General features: G+C 42.8%; 2 protein-coding genes across 11 annotated transcripts in view; both read right to left on the bottom strand.

Annotated features, from left to right (window-relative positions):
• The window catches only part of SPTAN1 (spectrin alpha, non-erythrocytic 1), a 47,400-nt gene extending 37,358 nt beyond the window's left edge, over positions 1 to 10,042 (bottom strand). For 5 of the 10 annotated variants that reach the window (XM_071817339.1, XM_071817343.1, XM_071817344.1 and 2 more), the window contains exons 1-4: positions 9,900 to 9,986; positions 6,910 to 6,960; positions 2,068 to 2,307; positions 1,520 to 1,645 (exon numbers count right to left, since the gene is read on the bottom strand). In XM_071817339.1, coding sequence (XP_071673440.1) covers positions 1,520 to 1,645; positions 2,068 to 2,307; positions 6,910 to 6,942 — 399 coding nt within the window. In that variant the 5' untranslated portion in view covers positions 6,943 to 6,960; positions 9,900 to 9,986. Of the gene's footprint in view, positions 1 to 1,519; positions 1,646 to 2,067; positions 2,308 to 6,909; positions 6,961 to 9,714; positions 9,733 to 9,899 lie in introns of those variants that run through there. The other 5 variants (XM_065853533.2, XM_071817345.1, XM_065853535.2 and 2 more) reach the window with 3 other exon arrangements.
• A 2,047-nt stretch (positions 10,043 to 12,089) lies between these two features.
• On the bottom strand, positions 12,090 to 22,656 carry GLE1 (GLE1 RNA export mediator). Its single transcript, XM_065854135.2, has 16 exons — positions 22,402 to 22,656; positions 21,695 to 21,916; positions 20,579 to 20,704; positions 20,200 to 20,348; positions 19,832 to 19,892; positions 19,352 to 19,606; positions 18,357 to 18,585; positions 17,673 to 17,788; positions 17,451 to 17,520; positions 16,956 to 17,098; positions 15,705 to 15,895; positions 15,115 to 15,244; positions 14,692 to 14,796; positions 14,052 to 14,134; positions 13,816 to 13,879; positions 12,090 to 13,173 (listed from the first exon to the last, which is right to left on the bottom strand). Exons 1-16 carry the CDS (start codon positions 22,639 to 22,641, stop codon positions 13,105 to 13,107), a joined length of 2,253 nt encoding a protein of 750 aa, XP_065710207.1. The 5' UTR covers positions 22,642 to 22,656; the 3' UTR covers positions 12,090 to 13,104.
• Between the last annotated feature and the right edge of the window lie 104 nt (positions 22,657 to 22,760).

The raw sequence follows: 22,760 nt of genomic DNA, 5'->3' as shown, positions 1-22,760 counted from the left end.
CTCAAGTGGAAGAGGAGAGTTTATAGCTCATGGAAGGAGGGGCTGGCCACTTGAGGAGAATATAAGGCTGTTGTCAGAGGGTGTAGGGAGGCAACTAGGAATTAGAAATTCCTGAAAGGAGTATTTAAACACTTGTTACTAATGAAGCTATCAAATAGTTATTTTTACATAACTATGAGGTAAAGATTTTGAGATAAATTTTAAGTTCTATGCCAGTGTGAAGTCAGACCAAAAATTTGCTGCCATCCCCTTCAAATGTTCAGTCTTTTACATGGAAGTCAACTCCCAATAAGTGAATTTCATCTTCATTTTGGGATTTACTTTTATTTAAGACCACACATTTTGTTTCAAGTGAAACTTGTGCCACTTTAGAGTATTTGAACCATTGCTCTTAGCACTAGTCAGTTAATATATTTAACCAACATTGTTAAGTAATGTAATACTGAAATACCGGTAGCAATCACTAGTTTTAATATTGAGTCTCTCTCTGACTGTGCTTTGACTTTCAAAACTGTTGGGAGCAACCACAAATTTTATAGACAAATAAAAGAAAAACCACACTCCCACACAGAAACACAGCTTGCAAAACAGGAAAGCATTTGCTCCACCCATCATCCGTAACGCTTTGCTCATCAAGACCTGAAACTTGAAAGTCGTGCTAGAGAAGCTTTTGAACATCCAGCACGGGCGGATGCCCATTTAATCCATTTAGAAAGCTCAGATAGGTTTGAAGGGAGGAAAGAGCTCACACAAGTAATTTTCCTAGTGCTGCTCAAAAGGATAGTGCAAATTGCCAATCAAGGAAGAAAGAGGACATGGCAAAAAGAAGTTGCACCACACAGCCAGAAGTTTCACCTACTCGTATGTGGGACCCCACTTGGGTAGCGGTTACTATGGGGCGCTGTGCAGTCCGGTACGGCGTGAAGGACTGAACCATTAAAAGGCAAATTACCACTCCAAACAGAACACAATTATCAACTTACACTGAGCAACTAAGACACAGTATTACTTAAGATCACCCAACTGCAAAGCATTGTTTGTTTATTTTTCCTGTTTGTGGTAAAGATTAACGATCACAATGAGATTTTCAAAACTATAATTACCTTCAGTTTTTTTTAATTTAATTGCTATATACAAGCCAAAAAAAAGAGTGGTCAGCATCCCCGACACCAGGCCTTGTGAATTTGCTGCTTGTGTCATTTTGGGAAGAACACCACGTATAATTAATCATTTGCCTTATGACTTTCAAAATGTCTTTGAATTACTGATCATTTTTTAGTCCAAATTCCTGGACTCCACTGGCAGCCAGTTCAGCTCAGAATTGGATGCAACAACAGATACGAGCTGGGTGCTCGTGAAAGAGAAAAGTATCTATAAGTTTCACAAATACAAATTCTCTTGTGATTTCACTACCTAAATATCTGTAGAATTTTGAATTAGAATACAGAGTTATCCATGAAGTTTGCATGAAGTATTTAGGGAAAAGCCTGTAAGAGGAAAAACAAGTTTTAAAACTCACTCTAATGGTTTCAGATGCAAAATGGCTTTCATTAATCATCTGATTTCCAGTCTCATCCAGTTTAACGATAGCCCCTGAATTGGCCTGCACCTCAGCTTCGAAGGCTTGGTGCTTCTGCAGCTTCCCCTGCAAGAAAAACATCACAGAACGTGACTGAGATTTGGTGCATGGCCCTCCTCCACATTGCCCAGCATCAAGATTTCAAGTGGATTTTATGCATTCAGTACTGACAAACAAACAATAAAATAGTGTAGCTGAAATCATAGTTATATCATGTTTCACGGGTGGATTCAAACATCCCAATTTTCATTATTTCATTATTGTGTTTGCTCTTGTACACTGGAGTGTTCAAACATCTGAGAACCCGTCAGCTCAGCAAAGAAATCAGGCTTTTGAAGAACACTTTGTAAGGCTGCAGGTATTTGCATCCAGCTTTCTTCACCACTCTCAGATCAAGTTACATTTATGTGTTTGTTCTGTCTGTCCCAGTTGACCTGGTGCAACCCAATATTAATAGCTCAAGAACTGAAAGCGGCAGGAGGACTTGCCTGCAGGTTGCTGGGGTCTTTGTAATTTTCATCGGATGCTATCTGCAGTTTCTCTTGGATCCATTTTTCCAGCTCATCTGCATCACGCTGGAAGAACTGGAATCGATAGGAATCTTCAAGCTTTTGGCGCCTCAGAGAAGATAGTTCCTTGAACCTGTGGTAACGGTCCAAAACTTGTTGGCGCCTTTCTTGGATATCTTCTGCTGTTTCCAGCACTTTTACACCACTCGGGTCCATTTTCTGAAAGCCAAAAAAACCCACGTTTTGTTTGTATTATTATAAAGCAATGGTAGGGCAGGAAGAGATCCACGAAAGAAAAGCCTGCTTTTCCAAACTCGCATGTGGTTTACTTACAGTCTTATTCCGTGTGTGCAGGTATGTATATAAAATATGAATATTATACATATAAATAAAAGCACACTTCTAGCAGAAAGTAAAAGGAAAGGAATATTTACAGACACATCTAACTTGTACCTGTTTTGGAAAAATATGGCTGTAGTCATATAAAGGCCATGTCATCTCAAACTGTAGCATGCAAGTGTCTAACACATGTTAAAAATGTGCTTCTGTGCACATATATATGTAGATATATAGACATAAAATGCTTCTTGTACAACATATAAAATTTGGAAACATTTTATTTAAAATACTCAAGATAGATAAACTAATGAATATTACTGTGTTTTAAACAACAGCTAACTGGTCCACAGAACTATGTATATCCACATATATATCTATATATAAACATTATACATACACATATATATAGATGCTTCTGTGCGTGTGACACATCTCCTCTTTGTTCCCTCAGAGAATCAGAAAAAAGCTCCAAACCCAGCCTGCCTCTCCCTACACAACCTTCCAAAAGCTGACAGAGGCTCTGGGTGCTGCACGGATCTGACTTCAGACAAGTCAGTTATGGAGCATTTCGTAAAACCAGTGATATTGCTCCTACCACTTTCACTGAAAACCTGTCTTCCACTGAAAGACTCTACAGGTTGGAAAGCGATCTATATGGTCACGTTTTCCATTTGGCGTCCACGTGCTTGCAAAGGGACAATCTGACGGAAAGGAACATATGGGGGCGAATGCGCACATTCCCCAGCTCCCTCCCAGCCGCACCCTGCGAGCGCAGCCGTGGCGGCTCCCCTGGACTCTGAGCCCCAACTGCATTGCGGCAGTTGAAGGAAGGAAGGAAGGAAGAAAGGAAAGAAAATTCAGCTTTGCTTTCTCTTCCGGGCCTGGGAGGTTTTAGTTCATTATTATCAAAATAGGACAACGAAAACCAAATAAAACCAGCCAGTCTGTGTAGACTGTACTATACACATTAAGTCCAGGTTTCATCTGGCAGTGGCACCAAAGGCTCCACTTCATTAGCGTATCCGGGTATTGAAAGATCAAAACCCTGAACATAACTTGAGCTCAACTACAGATCTGTTCTCCTGAGAAAGCTGCTGCTTTTTCCAGCACTTTTTCAAACAGTGTTTTTCCTCCAGCAGAGCACGTTATTGCTAAAAACTTCCTTTCCTGTGCTGTTACATTGTGCTTGAATTCCAAAAGCACTTCTTTTAAAGCAAATTGTGTTCAGGAATAACAAACTGGCAGTTCCTCTAAATGCACTGCATCACTGTAGCCCATCTCTGCTTACTCTGGTTACAGGCATTACCAGGAGAAAATGCAAATCCTCATTAGTCTTTGGAACACCGTACTATCTTTTGCTGTCAATTTATATATCAGTATTAGAAATAACCTCCACATGAGAGACCTTTTGTAATTTAGCCTGGTAGCTGCTTTGTCTCTCACCACACAAGTCATGCAATCCGGCTCATCTTTTTGCTGGAATTCGTTAAAAGAAAGGGTCCTTTTATAACTACAGTAAGTCGAGCTAGTCAATTGTAAAAGAAGTGCTTTGGTCTAGCAATAATAGACTGTTCTTTCCTGCAGCAGATCAGCTGACGTCAGCACGTCTGTGCTCCGCCAGAGCACGATCAGCAGTCACCGGGGAGCTGGGAACTCAAAAGTCATCGATGCTGCAGAACGAGGCAGTCTAACGCTGGTGTTTTCATGCTCCAACTCCGGCACCCCCCTGGAATACGAAGCAGTTCTGCAAGAGGTTTCTAAACCTTCTTCACTACATCATTCAAAGGCACTTAGGATATAGCCCTGCAGCCCCAGCATGAGAGTGGCCAATGAGAAGTTGCACTTTATGTTTTTAACTTGAAAAAAAAAATATAGTGCATATTGGGATGAGCACAAACGCCCAGCCTGACCCCAGATAACCGGCCCCGTGCATAGAGACAACGCTCCCCACATCGCAACTGCTGCCTGCGCCGGCTGATAAGGGCACAGAGAACCTTCCAGATGGTGCGGGCAGGAGCAGCAGCACTGGCAGCGCCTGCCCAGCCTTGGCCTGCGCCTCGTCGCAGGGATGTCCCCAAACCCAGGGGTCTGAACCGTCCTGAATGTATTTGCCACTGTACTGTCTTGTTGTAAGACTAAGTTTGGAAAGCCACTCGACAGCTTATGTCTAACTAAAGAAAATATTCAGAAATGCTTCTTTGCACTGTGCCATTGTGGTGGGGGATTTTTTTTTTAAGCCACCAAGAAGTAGTAAATTTCAGAAAGACAAACAAATAAACAATACCAAAACAAACTTACTACACTGATCTTCCAATCTAAAATGATTAGCCTTCCCCAGATGATATAAATTATACAAAAGGTATGCTAAAATCTGCAAATTGAAAATTGCAGATATTTCTAGACACTGCAGTGCAACAAGGATGATGTCAGCAACATCAGTCAAGTTCGGGAAATAGCAGGACCAAGGTGGGTTAAACAGGAATTGCAGCGGTGCCAGCACGGCAGACACGTAAGAGCCGTCAGCATTTCCCTTAGCAAAACATGTTTGCAGGGATTTAAAATCTCGAATGTAAAATACATTCGGCGCTATACAGATGTTAGCGTAGTTTTTAAAAACAATTACATGAAGTTTAAAGAATTAAACTCCTTTTCTTGAAAAGCAATCAGATATCAGTATATAAAGATCACTATCTTAAGATGTAGCAAAATAATGACACATCTCCCTGATGTGTGTTACATTATATTCAGCATACGTGACCCTGGGAACAGCCTGTAATACGAGTACTTTCCCTGTCAAAACACTCCCTGCTTCCCAAGTACGCACATGAGCAGCTTGATGCATTTTTTTTTTGCATTCATCAATATTACACATCCTAAATCTTGTCAAAAGAGCATTTAACTGATACCAGCTACTCCCTCCTGCGGGACAGGAATGGATTGCTGATGGTTATTTTTTAAGAAAAAAAAAAATTGAATCCTAATATTGGATGTGAAAACAACCTTCAAAAGGAAAGGACAGATAAAAAATTACATACGCTTTTTCCAGCTTTCATTTCTTCCGCTCAGTTTCCTCAAAATGCTAGGGAGTAAGTATACCACTACATTTGAACACAAAATGACCACAAGTGCCGAGTTTAATGCCACGTTAGTACATACTAGTGCTGCTGGTAAATAAAAGAGAATCCTTCTGAAAAGTATGTGCAGCACTGGCTCCTGCTCCTGTGAGGGGAACTACACGAATACACTGTGTTACGAAGAGGTAACAGAAGGATATTGTATCATATACTCTATACTAGAAATTTAAGACACTGTTAAGGTAAAATTAACATCCAGTCATTTGGTTTGTTACGAATTTAAATCCACAAAATAAAGCAATTTTAAGAGTGGACCACTTAATGCCATAGACTCATACAGACTAATCGCAGTGCAGGTAAAATTCAAACAATCCCCATATGATACTTGAGCATTACAGGGACACAAGAAACTGCAGCATGAAAAGAAAAGCAAAAGGTAAATTCTGTTTGAACGAAAACAGGCTGCAAAGCGAGTGATTCAGGCTGATTAGAGGGTTTGTCCACAGCCTGAACTATGCACTCCTGAAATATGGACGATGATTAGAGACCTGTTTATTTTTAGGCATCAAGTCTGAAAATTTTATTTTCACTATTAAAATAAAAACAGCTGAGTTGCCAATGTGAATTTGGTGCCCTTATGTACGAGGGGCTCTTGGCATCACTTTCTTTTCAATACCAGCACAGACCTTCGATAAAGCTCCGCAGCGCTGGCAAGGACTGCGCTCTGCTGAGACTCCTGAGAAAGCAAATTACCTCGACTGCATTGCAGGAACGGAGAGTTCACAGGTAATGCAATATTATATAATTAGACCCAGCATTTTCCATTCCCATTTGCTATCTTTCCGTTGTCATTTTAATTGTATTATAAACATTTACATTACTGTCACTTCCAAATAAAATTCAGTTGCTTGTGTTACCCAGCTGAAGTTTGATCCATACATCTTATTTATTTTACCACCGCTGGGCACAAAACACTGTAGATGCAGGAATAGTGACACCACAACAATACAAGGATTATAAATTTGTGCAAGTGGACAGAACAGGAACCAAAGTCCACTTCAAATTCACAATGTTCTACAGTGTAAATCTTAAAATGGCTGATTTTTAGATGCTATAAGTAAAAAGATACTGCTCAAGTACTTGTTTTAAAACAAAAACCTCTTAGAAAATCAATCCACATCAATGAGCTATAACAACTATGAAGCGTTCACACATCATGCACCACAGACAGAAATCAGGAAATTGGAAGTATTAAAGGAAAGGCAGGTCAGACTCAACACTGAAGCACAAATAAAGCACCTGCTATATAGAACAAACTCTCAAATTAACAGCCTTTTGTTACAAATAGGTCATTGCAATAAAGGCAGGCAAGTATGGTGATGACACTTCATGCACTATGTAAAAATACCTGGACTTTGACTTTACGAAACGATGACAACATGATGGAGGAATGTAGAGTCTAAAAGGGAGGGGGAAACCAAGATAACGTTCAACTAATGACTAGCATACGGACATGGCTTAATCCTTTTTCTTCTAAATACAGATACCGTCACGGTACACATTTCATACTTTCCTTTTGGTTCCTCGCCACGTACAACAATTTGGCATTACTGTTACACAAGCTATTGTGAGGGAGACCTATCCATGCAAAAACGGTTACAAATATCAACAAGAAAACTTAATTAACTTGGCATGTATTAACCTTTCCAGTTGGTTTAAAAAAATACTACTGTAATCTGAAGGTCAAAACAGAAAGGAAGTTATCTGGACTTGGCAAATGACGCTTCCCGCTACAGCATAATCAAGTGGGGTGGCTTAATTTAAAGACATAAACTCAATCAGTAGGCTTTGAATATAAATATCTACAAAGATTTTTACCTTCAACTACCACAGTAAAAAAAACCCAGACAAGTAACAGTTGTGACAGAAGGTATTTTTCTGAGATGGCTAATTACACAGCTGTTCAGTGTCTCTAACGCTGAATTTTTAACTGAAAATCTCCTTGCCTTCCCTAACCCTACATTTTCCCCTGAGCACACTGCAATCCCTCAAGCAGTTCCTGGACAACTGCAGCTCCGTGCCTTTGTGCCCGCTGAAACCAGCGCATTTCTCTGGCGGTTTTGGCATAGCTCAACATGGATCGGTTGCGGCAGCGAGAAGGCAGCTCCCCGCTCCGCTCGATCCACGCTCAGCTATGGGAGCACCGTCCTGGACTCCACTTGGCAACCTCCATCAGCAGCATCTGCAGTCTGCTCCACCCCATTTTTCTGCTGCCTACACTCCAGGGACAAATGGCAAAAACAAACTCCCACACTCCACTAACATGCAGCAGAGAAAAGGGAGGAATTCATATTATATCCTCCAATACAAGGGAAGCAATTAGTTGCCTCCCAAAAGCAATGTATTTATGAATAAATGCCATAATTGCATTAAGTAAATAAAAATAAGGCAGTAAATTACTAAGGTTAGTTATAAATGTAATAATTGAGAAATAGGAATTTCACACCGGGACATGTCTCAAGAGACTGAAGGCTGCTCCTACCTTCCTGCCATGCAGGAGAAAAACATGTAAAAAACCACTTAGACAGTCTTTGACATTCAACATTTTTGTAATTGTTGCTACCTTTTGTTATTAAAAAAAAAAACCACCACAAATACATTTGCTAACTTCATCAACTACGGATCTCACAGAATCATAACATCTAAGTCTGATTTTAAAGTAAAATTTCTATTTCAATCTGACCAGTACAGATTTTTTTTTTTAAAGGAATTGAAATAAACTACTTCTGTAAACAGCATAACCTGCCATCTTGATTCAAGTATTTTCCGCAGCTTCACAATTTCACCACTCCAGTTACAGATCCTGCACAGAATGCAGCAGAAAGCATCCCACCGTCAAGCTTTTGTTCATTATCTTCTCTGCACAATTTTTGAGGACAAAAGATCTCATGGAAGAACTCACTGCCAGCTGCATTTAAACGCATAAAAATCACACAGGGAGATTTAATATTTGTTTTGCACAAATCTGAACCCCTGACCAAGGCCTTTCAGTGAATAGTCATCAGAATCTTCTGGCACTTTGCTGAAAACGCAATGCCAAAAGAAAATGGATTTTTTTTTTTTCCAGAAAGATACCATTTCAGATCGAGGTTTTGTTTTTTTTTTTCTACCTAATGCGTTCATTCGCCATCTCCAGACAACTGCTCTTCAGAACCTATTTAAATATGTATGAAAGACTGCTCAATAGTCACGTACATTTTAGACCAGAACATGTAGCTGGTTTATAACAAAATAGCTACTAAAAATCGTAAATAATCACCACAATCCTGCTGAAAAAGATGTAGCCATAATTGCTAATGTTTTTCCTTAAATATCAGGGCAAATGATTACCCTATTGGTACGTATTTATGGTCTAGCAATATAGATTTACATCACTGTCACCAGGTAAGGTGTATGCAGGCAATGAACTGAGATTAAAATGACTGCTGTTACTTTGATTTATGTTAAATTTTAAAAAAAGAAGTTAATTAGGGAAGGAACAAATCCTGATTTTTTTTTAATAAAGGAAACCGTAGTGCTTGACCTATATACCAACATGACACATATATGAAAGGAACCCAGGTTGGGAGGATTTCTTTTAAACGTCTTTCTGCTTGGCAAGACACCTCTGTTGTACAAGCTGTTTACATGCTCATCATTTCACAGACACCTCCATCTCGTTGAGGAAAAGGTTCCCAGACATCCCTGCACAGCCAGCCCCTCCATCGCTCCCTTGTCTTCTCTCTCCTCACACGCTCTTCGCTGCATCTCCTGACCTTGGTCCGGGCTGGAAGCCATTGCTGTGCAGCGAACCCCCGGTTACCGCACAGCGCCCGCTTCTCCACCCCCCTGCGGCTTCTCCTCAGGGGGTTTTACCGCAGCCCTCACCAGAGGGGAGCTAAAGGAAGGGCGAGGCGGGGTTCCCTCAGCCCGCAAGGACGGTGATCCCCTGTCGCTGTTAACGACCCGCCTGTTTATCCCCTCCCCAGGGCACTGAATGAAATTCCAGCCGCGGGTCGAGGCTGCCCAGGGCGGATCCCGCCGCTCCGCGCCCTCCTGCCCTTTATCCGCGGCTGCGTCCCCGCCCTTCCCTTCTTTCCTCCCCTCCCGAGGGCCGCAGAGAGACCCCGCTGTGCCCGCGATAAAAAACCCCACAGAGGCAGCCGAGTGGTACCCGAGGCGCCGCGGGGAGTCCGCTGAGGCAGGGCCGGCCTGAGCCTCCCCCACGGCTGAGGGGAGCCCGCACCCGTGCACCTGTCTCCGCAGCGGCGGAAGGCGGAGCGGGGGTAGAGGGGCCTCTATCTACCCGAGCGGGGTGGGATAAAGGCGGGCACGGCGTCCCCCCGCCCGCCGCCTCACCGGCTCGGTGCGCAGCTCTCCCCCGCCGGCTCCGCGCCCTCCGCCACGGACAGCGCGCGCCGCCTGCGCCCGCCTTTTTATAAGGCGGCCCGGAGATGACGTCAACGCCGCAGAACGGTCTCCCGGCTGACGGAAAGATCCGAAAGGCTTCGGAAAGAATCGGGAACTGGGTGCGGCGGGGGCGGGACGGGCCCCACCCACCGGAGCTCAGCGAGCGAACTGCTGGAGCGGAGCATGCTGGGAGTGCCGGAGCAGCCGAGGCAAGTCGGAAAGCGCCGAGCAATTCCGGAAAAAGCCGAGAGGTTCCGGAAAGTGCCGAAGGGCGGGGCAGAGTGCGGAGGGTGAGGGCGCGGTGCGGTTGTTCCCCCTCAGCAGCGGAGTGGGCAGCCTCGGACACGAAAATACAAGATAACATCAGGAATCGGTTAAAACGTCCATGCAGCAGGGCGGCAGCTGGGTTTTCTGTCACTGTCTCCTCAGCCAGGGTCAGTCTGCGCTCTGGGAGGCCCGAGCTGCTGCGCCTGCAGAGGATGAGCGACAGGTTTTACAATTCAAATCAACAGGCCAGACTCAAAGCAGCAGCCTCAGGAGTTCTACATTATTAAAATTATATATGGGTAAGGCTGTCTTTCTGAAACCGTGTGCGGTGTCACAATCACAAGCCTAGCAAGGACAGGGCAGCAAAAGCTGCAAGCGCCTGTCAAATCTATTTTTAAAAAGCTGATGAATAAATTCAAAGGAAAATGAGCCTTTAGTATAAACTGGATGTTTAAAACATGCACGGCAAAGGTCTCCTCTAATCTCTTAAAAAAAAAAAAAACTAGTAAGGCAGCAAGAACTTTGTAGGATTAAAGTGGTGAGTGGGTTTGAGTGATTTTTGAGTTAATAACGCTTTCTTTTATTAAAGTACTTAAATGGCACAAGCACACTTGCGGTGACATTGTATCGCAGCCCGTGGGAGGCCTGGAGCTCTTGTCTCCAAGGAACAGTGTGACTCAGGCTATTTTAATGCAGGATTTTCATAGGTGAGATGCTCTCCGTCAGATTTGATACAAATATCTCATGAAAGTGCCATGAATACCTCCATAAGACCTTATTTGCACTGCATCTTCATAAGACCAAATGGCTAACATTTAAAACTGCTGAAATGACAAAAGCCAGAATAGAATAATACAAGTCAACCATCAGTTCAAGTAGCAGATCTTAAGCTACATCTAAAAATAAATATTGACTTATTATGATTCTTTTGAAGTGCACTCATTCAATTCGAAATTCTTATTAGTGTTTTTGAAATAGTATTTGGGTGCCTTTTACTGAGGCAGAGAAGGGTACCATGTTTGTTATTTATAAAAATATATTTCCCCCAGAAACATGAGAAAACCCTAATACCTGTCAGCAAAAAAAGCAGCAAGCTATTTTATCTTATATGTACATCACCAAATCACTCCCTGTGTTTTGGCACAGACAATTGTTTCTAACAGACAGTACCAATTACTACCTTGGCAAAATGAGTCTCCAACATAATTGTAGATACGCGAGATGCAAGTAAAATATCTCCACTCAGTATAAAAAAACCTAAACACTTTCAAGTGTACTAATGCAAGTCGTATTGCTTCAGTGTTATGTGGTAAAGGATACTAGAAGGAGATTTCCAGTAGCCCAGAACAATCACCAGTAACACCAGTCTAAAGCATTCCAGAGTCAATTTACAAAATATATAAACCAAATGCCAATTTAACTTATTTACCAGCCAATTCTAAAGCCAAGGATAAGGTTCTAAAGGCCTGAATTCCAAAGAACATCACAACCTTTTCTCAGAGATCTCAAGAGCTACATAAAAATCAAATCCAGATTCTCATACGGCCTCAGCTCCGCTTTCTGCAGCTTCCAATTGCGGTGTCTCTAGGAAGAGCACAAACCAATCTGGTAAAAATAGTAATTTTAATTTGCAACATTATATTGCAGAACAATGCGCTGCTTTCTAGAACTCGGGAGCAAATTTTCCCATCTCAGAGGCCACCAAAATAGTTCAAGGACAATGCACTGTGAATCAGACAAACCTCTCACCACTGACCTCCCACCACTATTTATCTCCTTTATTCACCAAAGAGCTGTAGATTTGCTTGACCATCCCTCGCCAACAGAAACCAACATCCTGCTCCTATAGACAAAAAACCAAACTGCATCAGCTTCAGATTAAGAAGAAAAATCAAACTTTAATATTAATTTAAACAGATTTCTAGAATGAACTACTCTCAGAATAATCCACCATTGGTGCAAAAGTATCACAGTACTTGATACATAAAACACAGTAACATCGGTAACAAATCCATTTACATAAAAAGAAGAGCCTTTATAAAACGCACCTCAGGTACCCCAAGCCCACTATTTCCCCCTCAAATGACAGCAGAACATCAGCAGAAGTGCTCAAATGAAGGAATTAAGGCACCATTTTGCCACCTTTTTTTAATAAGAAAAAGGATTATTAGCTTCCATCTGTCTGACTGATAACAGACACAGAATTTCTGTAGTTTTGGGAACTCTGCCCCATGAATTTACTATTATCCATGCAAACCTTTTAAAACCATGAGTCTACCCTCTGAAATGGAGAGTTCTGACTCCTGGAGCAAAGTCACATTCAATAAAGAGAAGCATCAACACCGCTGGGCCAAGCGCCTTTACCAGCCCCACTGTCGTTTTCTGATGCTGTTGAGCCAAACAGGGTGCAAGTACGTAACTAAAACTGAATTATAAAAAGCCAGATGTAATAAGTACAAAAATAAAGTTCTAGCGGTAAGTTTCCGAGATCGATCACTCTGTTAAGACTTCATAAAGCTGTGAGGTATTTTCACTTTCAGGAACAGAACAGCGCTGTGCACATTTTCAGCCCAGGAGTCTTTAACCTCCGAAGCCCAGAGGTCACCAAGACACTACATTTAAAACATCTTCCACATGTTTAAACACATGAAGGAAGCATCTTCAATTTTCCATAGTTTACTATACAAAAGCTTACACAAATCCAAAGCAAAGAATAACTTCAAATTATTTGCAACAAACACAGGTTTGTTCTGCCCAACGTAAACCTTGATGCAATAAACATGAATGCATTGATGGAATTATTTTCTCCTCATTCCTCTATTTACATGTAAACAGGAATCCAGGTCTGAAAGCACCGACATCCAAGGACAAAGAAATATAAACAGATTTATGATCTCCAAAAGGAAGACTGCAGAGCACCCTTTGGTAACGGGATTTCCTTCTGCTGTAGACATGTCTGGAGGAGAGAAAAAGAAATGTGTATCTTAATTTGCTCAGGAAATGTGATGGCTCTTACTGGCTCTTATTCAAAGCATTGCTAATAAAATGTACCCAAATTAATTCTGAAATGAAAGCACAAACTCTGAAGCTATCATGTCTTAATATCATAATCTAAGTTGACATTCACATAACAAATAATTATTTTACAGTTTTGCAAGCTTTCTTAAGAGAAAAGACGCAGAAAACAATGCTGAACAAACGCCAGAGCTCACAGTGTCTACTTCCTCATGCATCTAATCAGGACAACCGATGAAAAGAAGCAAACCACTGATAAAAAAATAGAAAATAGCTGCTTCAGAAATGACTCAGCAGAATCCTCCACAACTTGCGCATCTCTCACTGCAACCCATGCCACTGAACCCCATTTATCATCAAAACACAGTTTTACTGAGAAAAATTGGATGCAAGGTAAGAAAGAAGTGAGATGTTCAACATCATGAGTATCATGAAGGCAATTTGAAAAGTTACAAAAGCTGGGTTACATCATAGTGACAGGTCTGGACTATCAGGTGTGCTGCAAGCATGTGATTTATAGATTGAATGAAGGGAAAAAAACCCAAACCAAGAACACCTGAACACTGAAAAAAAAATGCTTTACCTCCAAGAACTGCTTGAAACGCATTAAAGAGCCCATCTGTCCAGAGCTGGTAATCGCTTCAATTCTGCAGAAATAACAGCATGTTTCAAAATCAACTTCGAAAGTTGGGTTTGATGTACAGGTGGGTGTGGGAGCGAACGGCAGAGATTGGAAAAGATGGACGAGTCATTTAAGAGCAAACAGTCAGCAAGCAGAAAACAAGGATTATTTCACATGCCTGAGCACAGATATCATACCTTGGGAAATAGTCTTCTCGGATAAGCAACATCATTTTCCAGAACTGAACCTGATACTGTTTCATGAGAGCGTTGCCACACACCTGCGGTACAGAAAGCCACAAAGATCAGATTCCAGAACTGGGTTCCAGACCAGCGTGACAACTTCAACGAACCTCTTCAATATCAACCACTTTGTATTTTATCCAGATGTTTAAAAAGAATATACCAATACCTACACCTACAATAAACCGAGCCAATCCTCTAAATGCCATTACTGCTACCAAAATAACTTTTTTTTCTTGTTCACCGCATGGTGGCCACTGATACCAATCCTGTGTTATTCCTCCTCTCGCTCCAGTCTCCCTCCAAAAATAACAGCCATCCCTAGAGCCATTTTTAAAATGCCAGGAACCTTAAATGGGACCAAATACAACAAATCTGCACGTATAAAAACGTAAGTTTTTAAATCATGCAGCTCCAAAGCTCCATTTGCAAGAATGTGGAAATACTCACATTCTTTTCTGAAGGAATGAGGACAAGTTAAACCAAAAAATTAACCTCTTAAAAATCACAATGACCCTCACCTTGGCAACCCCTTCAGAAACTAAAATGTCACCAATTTAGATTCCTTGAACTACCAGTAACCCACATCACTTACCTCCAGAAAATCAAAAAGCAGCGTAGCTGTCACGTCTGCCAGAGGCTCCATATTCAGCATCTGAGCGAGCCAGCGCCAGCCATAGTTCAGCCCATGAGGATGTGCCTATAAAGCAACACAAAACTTACCCACCGCTTGTTTTAGGACTTGCAAAATGCTGTTATTAAAAAAGGCAGGTTTCTGATTTACTTTCTTAAAGTTATTTCACAATAGCCTAACATAAAACTTGATCATTATGAAAATATAAAGTAAAGGTCTACACTAAACATTACTTTGCTGATGATGGTTATGACCATCTCCCTTCAAATATATCATGAGCTGGTTTAAGTTCAGCACACCTTAACTACAGATCACGTTTACAACACATTTAATAGACTCTTGAGACAGTAACGAGGTTCTAGCTATAACGCCACCCATGCGTACCCCTTGTTTGTTTCCATAAGGCCACCGGAGTTGAATGATAGCAGCATAAAGACGAATCAATCCTGACATCCGTTTAAGAAAATGATCTTGCTCTTCTATCTTAGAATCCTTAACTTGATATCCAAGCATCCTAAGTATGAGAAGATGTTCCCGTATTAGTACAGCAAAACACATTCACTTGAGTCCCCGCAGTTCTCAGCTTACTTTAAACCAACTGCACTGAGCACAGGGATACTCCAAAACCACGCAAGGCTGGTCATTACCCTCTGGATTGTACGTTTCACTATTTTATACCACGTGGAATATTCAGGTTCTGTACTCGATACTTCAACCCGAATCAAGCTATGGCTATCAACTGTTCTTTGAGGATGAGGAAGAAGCAAAAGAGCCACTTCCAAAGCTGTAGGACACAGGGTGCTCCACGGAAACAGGATCAGGGAGCTGCACGCTTCTTAGTGACCCTCCAGAGTCTACACCAGCACATCACAGTGCCTGCGCAACTGGAGATGGAGAAAAGCGGAGCTGACTCAGAATAATACAGTCCTCACCCCTGCAGGGTTCCTGCTGAAGAAGCTCAGTACTGGATTTACCTCTGGTAGTCTTCCATGGAAGTCCCCTCTTTCAACGCAGGGTAAAATGGCACGGAATAGGGGCACTTTTTGTGCAGATGAGCTAAAAAGAGGTCTCCAACTCGAGGGTGTAGCTCCCAGATTCCCGAGGCCACCACAGCAATTGGGAAAGCTGCATCATGGTGAGAAGCTACTTCTTCTTCTCCTTGGTTCTGGAGAAGGGAAAGGAAAGTCAGTCCCCACCCCTCCAGTTCTCATACCAAAAAAATCCTCTTTTCTGTGTAATGAGCCTCCTCTAAAGGATCCTAACGTTTCCATGGCTATGTAGCCAAGCACAGAAAAGCTGATAAAGCCCCATGTTTTGAGCATATACACAGTTTTGTGATAGATCAAAATATGTAACATGTAAGCCTGTGTCATGGCTTTGTTAAAAACAAGTTTCTCTTTTAGTGAATTCGCCTGTCAGCTAAAGCTTCGTATGAGCTGCGTTTTCCTGGAGAACCAAACACGTTTTGGTAAACATAGCAATGGAATGCGAAGTTATTGATAAGCATGGATGGACATCTCATGAGAGGGGCAATGAGAAACAAGTGACCAAGGAACTGACCAACTGAGTATAACATCCCATTCACGTGAATACTTCATATAAAAGTGGGAGATCACGAGGATCTTGTCCATTTTTCCTTATGGCCGATATTAGGAGAGGACCTTGGCAGTTGCCCCTGTGAACTGAGGCCAGTGACAGACTGAATCCAGCCCCGGTTGGCTGCAGAGTCCAGTCCAGGACTTTGGGTGCCGGCTCTGCAGTTGCTGGGACTTTCAAGATTGGTTTTGTATATTTTGTATTATTTTCTCTATTCTTATTAGTAGCATTAGTAAAACACTTTTAATTTTTCCAATTCTCTTCTCTCTGTCCTTCTTTCCCACTCGATCACGGGTCCTTAGTGGGAAGGGGGGAGAGGGAGGAGAGGAGGTTACAAATACATCTGCCACGGTTTTATTGTCACCCTGCAATCAAAACCCTCGACAGGCTGGAATTTAGTTCTTCCTCCTAGAAGAGCTAAAATAGGCGATGGGAAGGAAAGAGAAACTTAAGTTCTTTCTCCTTTTTTTAATCCAAAAAGGACTTTCTCTAATCAATATGAACATTAATACATGCAAGCTTAACACCTAGTAATTTTGTTCTTAGGAGCTGAAGACAGAGGACAGTGTCCACAAGAACTTAAAGCACTAGCTACCTTTGTCATCCCAATAAAAAGAACATTTCCTCACCACAAATTTCTCCGCAAGCTTGTAATAAACAAAATCCAGCCCCTGCGGATGCTGCGTCACTGACACCGTTCGCCCTCCACTCTGAACAGACTTTCCAGAGAGCAGGTTATTGATCTTGTCAAGTATCTCTCTCAGCTGAGAGCCTGCAAATACATAAGGAACATAGAGGCAGTAGATGAGGAACCAGCAGACAAGTCTTAACCACATCAACTTCACAGAAATTAGACCTACATCCCGAAGGGCAAGGCACCCCAAACTGCGTGTTTGCTACAGCTGATTTAAGAACCTAAGCACCGTGAAGAAAGATGCGTCTGAGGGAAACAACAAACCTTTAAAACCTAAGTAAACACTGTACTGCAAAGACTTGGGCTGGGTGCACACCAGCCTTCTGCTGTAGGGATAGAAGCTATAGAAACATGAGATACGTTGTGTTCTATAAACATCTTGACAGCAAAAGGCATTTCAGCTGCATTGGGGTCTTGGTGTTTTCCTGACCTGCTATTCTAGAGATCTGGCTCACAGGGATCGTAGCTGCTTTCTGCAAGTCTGTTTTTATCTTCTTAACCTGCAGAACAAACAATGAAACAACTTTAAAAACCTTTAAAGGCAAGTACACCACTATGACAGTTTGGATGAGCAGACTGTTAATAGAGGCTGTCCTGTTTCCCTAGAAATTCAGACAATCACTCTTCAGCTGTATTAATCATCTGTTCGTACCTCATTGTTGTCTTTGCAGTTGCTGATTTCACTGAAAGAAGCAACACACTGCTCAGCAGCATCTTGAAGCTGCCGGTACCACTGCATGGTACTTTCTTCTGCCTTCACTTGAAGTCCTGGTTTTAAAAATAGCAGAAGACTAAGACAGGGCCGAAATCCTAGAAAACCTTAAGAAACCTTTTTTTTAAAAAATTGCAAGGAACTAGGAGCTGCATGAGTGCTTTTCCCCCAAATTTAGTTTAAAAGTTGTGTTCATAAATTAAGTACAAGTCTGCAAGCTACAGGACTCGTCCTTCTTCAGCTTAGTAGCTGATAAAACGCAAGATACTTGGATTTCACTTCACTCTCAAGGAGGAAGCCATTTCAGCAGTCTGTCCTCGTATGTTTTGTCACATCATGCACAACACATCTACAGTCACAAGGCAGCACAACTTTATTTTCTTATATTCCAATATATGACATACTCTCTAGGAAGAGTAGGTTTTGCTCCCATTAATATAATCAATTGATGCTGCATCAGATTAATTTCAAGAGTTTGCTGCCAGCAGTCCTATACCCATTTTGCTACTTGTGCTAAAAGTGAAGGCTACAAGAAGCTACGCCATCACAAAAATAAGATTCCAAAGTAGCATTTAGCCTAACAGTGAAGTAAAGTGTAAGGAGAAAAAGAAAGGTGTAACCAACCTTCTTTCTGCTGCTTGCCCCCTGACTGCTGGGCAGGGGCGGGAGTTTGAGCCTTCATCTGCTCTTTTTTCAGTAACTCTTTTTGCTTTTGTCTCTCTTCCTCTTCGTCTCTTCTCCTTTTCTCTTCCACAGCTGCAGCGATTTCTTGCTGCATGCTGGAGATCAACCCTCGCATCTCCTGCAGTGCTCGTTCGGTGTTGGCCACATCCACTTGAGTAGGGAAACCTCTCTGTCAGGTAACACGGAGATAATCATCAGTCTTTTGTTCCACTATCTGGAGGGGAACAGCAAGAGTGAGGAGCCTTCAAAGCAACAGCCTTCAGATAATCTGGGAGCCAACTACACCTTTTATCCTGTTTGGTGAAAATATCTTTTTCTCCTTTATTTTTACATAACATTGGTCATAACATTTGTAAATAATGTTAGTCCATGACAATCTCGCAAGATCTGGGACAACAAAAAATAACACCACACTTGGACAAGTATAAGGGAAACCCAAAGCAAAGCCCAGGCAGCTTCCTCTGCAGAAATGCAGTTGTGAGAGCTGGGACAGAGAATTAGCCTTATTGCAGTGTTTTATTTTTCAAGGTTTGTATCCCACCATTACATAGAGAAATAAATATTTAAAAAACCTACTTACAGCAAAAAGGCTTATGAGTAGAGGAGAATCATAATGTGTTGAATATTTAATAATTTATGAAGCACGTCGCTTCCATGGTTGTCTCAAAAAGGAACTTTACAGCATCAAGAGTTTACAGAATTTAATATTCAGTCTTTCTCCTGTAGAAATCCTCATGCATTTTTATAAGCTCTTCTCAAGACAAGAGCTGAAGTGCCTCAGAAAAGAATTTTCCTTTTAAAGCAGATGCTTTACAGGATGAATATTTCTGTGACATTTTCTTTAACGGTCTCATAACAAGCTGCCTTTGGAGACAACTAAGGAAGATTTATGAAGGAATAACAACCCAAGTTAGGAACAAATCTAGAACCTCTACCTCACTTGTGGTGCGGATGAGTCCTGACACCAGCCCACAGATCTGGTTGCCACGATTACTGTACGCAGAAAGGTCGATCCTTGGCAGGTCTTTGTGTCTGTAATTGGGATCAATCTGCTGGTTGAGCTGCAGAACTTCCTCCTGGATGGAATAAAGGCGGCGCAACCTTTCCTGGCCCTCTTCTTTCCGCAAGCGCTCCAGCTCTTCCTGACGCTGCCTCTGCTGCTCTGCCTCCCGCAGTTTGAGGTTTAATACCTGGGGAAAGACAGAAGACACACAAAATACTTAAATAACTCCAGACTCAGAGGTCCCTCCTGCTCCTACAACATTTGCCATTACTGCATTTCCACAACTCAAGGTCAGCACCAGAAAACACATTCTCACTCCAGAAGTGCCACCTAAACACAAACCAACTGTCTTTCCAGTTCCCACCAAGTAGTCGTGGTCTTTTATGAAAGAAAACTCTTACAAGTCTCAGACCTTTGCTCTGTGTCTGTGTTCTTCCTTCAGCTTCTCTTGCTGCCCCTGTGCCTCCTTTGAGCTACAAAACACACGAAGACAGAAAAAATGTGTCCAAGACATGCACAAAACACAAACAGCAAGGAACTTTTACAGCACGCCAAGCTAAAGGAACTTCAACTGTCACAAGTATAGTCTTTTTCTAACCACTGAAATGTCAACAGTAGTCAGAGATCTACTCTGACAGACAAACAAGATAGTTAATGTAAGAAAAGCAGCAGGTGACATTTTCAAGCACAAGTGAGTAGCATGGAGTTGTCAGACACAAGAATGAACCCTCACTTTGTTTAAATGCTATAATGTCTTAAGGCTACCAGAACTAATCTCACCTCTTCTCCATTACTTCTTGCAAATCCTGGAATTCCTGATGCTGCTTTAGCTCCTTCAGTTCATCAAAGCGCTTCAGTTGTTCACTTGCCAGGTCGGACACTGCCCTCACCATCTGCTCCTGCTGCTCCTGCCGCTGCCTGAGCCCCTCCTGCAGATCACACCACAACGCGGCAAACACCGACATTTCAGCAGAAGAACATAAAAATTCAATTACCCAAAGTGGGACACTGTCTAGGATAACTTATTGTCCTGAGACTTTTACCAGAGCATTGTTACATCTGGTTATGTAGCTCTCCTGCGACTCACATATACCCTCAATATTTTTGTGTGTGTTTTTCCTTATGTGGTGGTGGTTGTGTTTTGGTTTGGTTTTTCTACCTTTCCTTTCAGCCTGTGCATCTCCTCGTACATCCGAATGCAGCCTTCGACTTCTGTGACTTTACACGGCAGAACAGCTGGAAACACTTCGTGATCCATTTCCAGCAGACCAAGATCTCCATTTCCCTGCGTGTTCAGCATACAAGCAAAATCAGTGACCAAGTACAGCCGCAGCAACTCACAGAAAACATCAGGTTAATGAAGTCTCCTAAACCACTCATTATTTTTAGAGAAACAGACAAAGTAGTCCCTCCATGCACAACTTTTCAGAGTAGTTACATCCCCGGTGGTGTATTTTTGAGTATTCTCTAACACCTACATGAATTTGAGATAATTATTTTTCCCAATGACTAAAACTGGGAGCAGAGACAGCAAGAGCCTGTAGGACTGACTGTCACCTAGAAAGGCCAGACAGAATCCCCACGTTCGCTTCACATTCTGTGAGGATGTTGCACTGGAAGGAGTCGAGACAGGTTTATACTTTAAATCATTCTTCACAGGAGGAGTCTTCAGAGTCTCTCATAATTTTCATCAGATCTTGTTGCTTTATTGAGATGTTTTCCTCACAATACATTTTTAAGTCTAAATGAGGGCAATATCATGCAAAACTTTACCGCTCAGTATCACTGTTATGTGGTGAAGTCGTAACTTAATGCACAGCAACAGATATTTGTTTTCTTTTCAGGTGCTCCATCAACTTGATTCCCTCCAGAACGCAAAAGCTCATTGCCCATAAAAGGGAGCCAAGACAATTCTACGTCATCCAAAGACTCCAGAGAACCCAAGGGGGCACTCAGGGAATCTTACCACAGGCCTGACCCCACCAAATGGGTGAATCCCGTGCTATCACTCCATACACTTACACAGCTACAACTACGTTTTCCTCGGTTATGGTGAAAAAGGCAGTTTGCTTCTGGTCCCCTATGAAACATCATTCTACAAAGATCTTGTTAATACAAATTTTATCGTCACCTGTTTATCCTACAATAAGTTGAAACTAAGTACATTCTTCCACAGAAAAACAGAGCACAAACCAAACTTTATCAGACAACTCGTGGCAGCAAATTGGCACTTTTCTGTCACAGCCGCTCACACGTGGGTTATAATCAGAGGTACCTTTGTTTCACTTGGCTGTGCAGGTGGAAGCGGTGAAGAGCCCTGGCAGCTGGCAGATGTGACCTCCAGAGGAGATGACCCATTTGTGAGGGGAGCGGGTTCTTTAGGTGTTGAACTTCTGGAGGATGCGATTTCTGGGGCCGCTTGCCCAACCACTCTGTCTAGGACCCAGCCAGAGTACGGGGACAGCACAAGGGGAGACATGCAGCCTTCCAAGAGATCCTGGGGAGAAAACGCTTTCTGTGAACATGACACATACCTAGAAAGCAATGAATCATTACCACGCATCGAAAACATCGGCACAGATCAACAGGTGCTTTGGAACCGCAGCTCAGGAACCCATTTATTCTGCTGTTTTTCCAACGCTTTCCCCAGGTTCCCCTGTTTTGCAGGACCGCCACGCTTGGACCTTCTCCTGTACCAGCCCCTCCTCCCCAAACCCTGGGATATTCAGTCAGGAGGAAGGACCCGACCTGCTGGACGGGGAGCTGAGGGGCCCAGGTGCTGACACACCAGGAGCGGGCAGCACAGATAACATAACGTGATATATACTAATACATTTCAAGCCCTGGGGGCTGTTAAGGAGGCGGGAGTCGATGTGTCACCGCAGGGCCCAGTCACAGATCCCACCTCAGCCACCCAGACCCTGTGTGTGCAAAGCGGAACAGCCGCGGCCCGGGGGCCCCCAGCCGCTCGGCAGCCCCCACCTCATCGTGCGGCCAGCGGCGGCCGTAGCTCAGGCGGCCCTTGCTGGAGGAGCTCAGAGCCGCCAGCGTCTCCCAGCGCAGCGCCCGCGACTCCATGGCACCGCTCCGCCGCGCCGGGCTCGGCCCCGCCCTTCCGCTTCCGCCCGGGGCGGGGCCGAGATTCAGCATCCCGGTTCGAATCCCGACCGAGCCACCTCCCGGGGTTTTTAACCTAAAATACAAGTTAATTTTCTTCCTCATTGCTGGTTCTTTTGGATTTATTACGAGAATAATGTTGAGAACGCACTGACGTTTTACTTTTAAACCACAACAAAGGGAAGGAGACCCTAAACAGAGCACAACAAAGAGCAAATCCCCAC

The sequence above is a fragment of the Patagioenas fasciata genome, chromosome 20 (genome assembly GCF_037038585.1).
Source record: "Patagioenas fasciata isolate bPatFas1 chromosome 20, bPatFas1.hap1, whole genome shotgun sequence".
Lineage (NCBI taxonomy): Eukaryota > Metazoa > Chordata > Aves > Columbiformes > Columbidae > Patagioenas > Patagioenas fasciata.
The sequence above is the reverse complement of the archived record's forward strand: the minus strand, read 5'-3'. Positions and strand labels throughout refer to the sequence as shown.

Coding starts and splice junctions, on each gene's coding strand:
- GLE1 (XM_065854135.2), bottom strand. CDS start 22,641: ATGAGGAAGAAAATTAACTTGTATTTTAGGTTAAAAACCCCGGGAGGT. Junction 20,349..20,578: donor TGCACAGGCTGAAAGGAAAG/GTAGAAAAACCA, acceptor TGTGATCTGCAG/GAGGGGCTCAGGCAGCGGCA. Junction 18,586..19,351: donor TCATCCGCACCACAAGTGAG/GTAGAGGTTCTA, acceptor GTTACCTGACAG/AGAGGTTTCCCTACTCAAGT.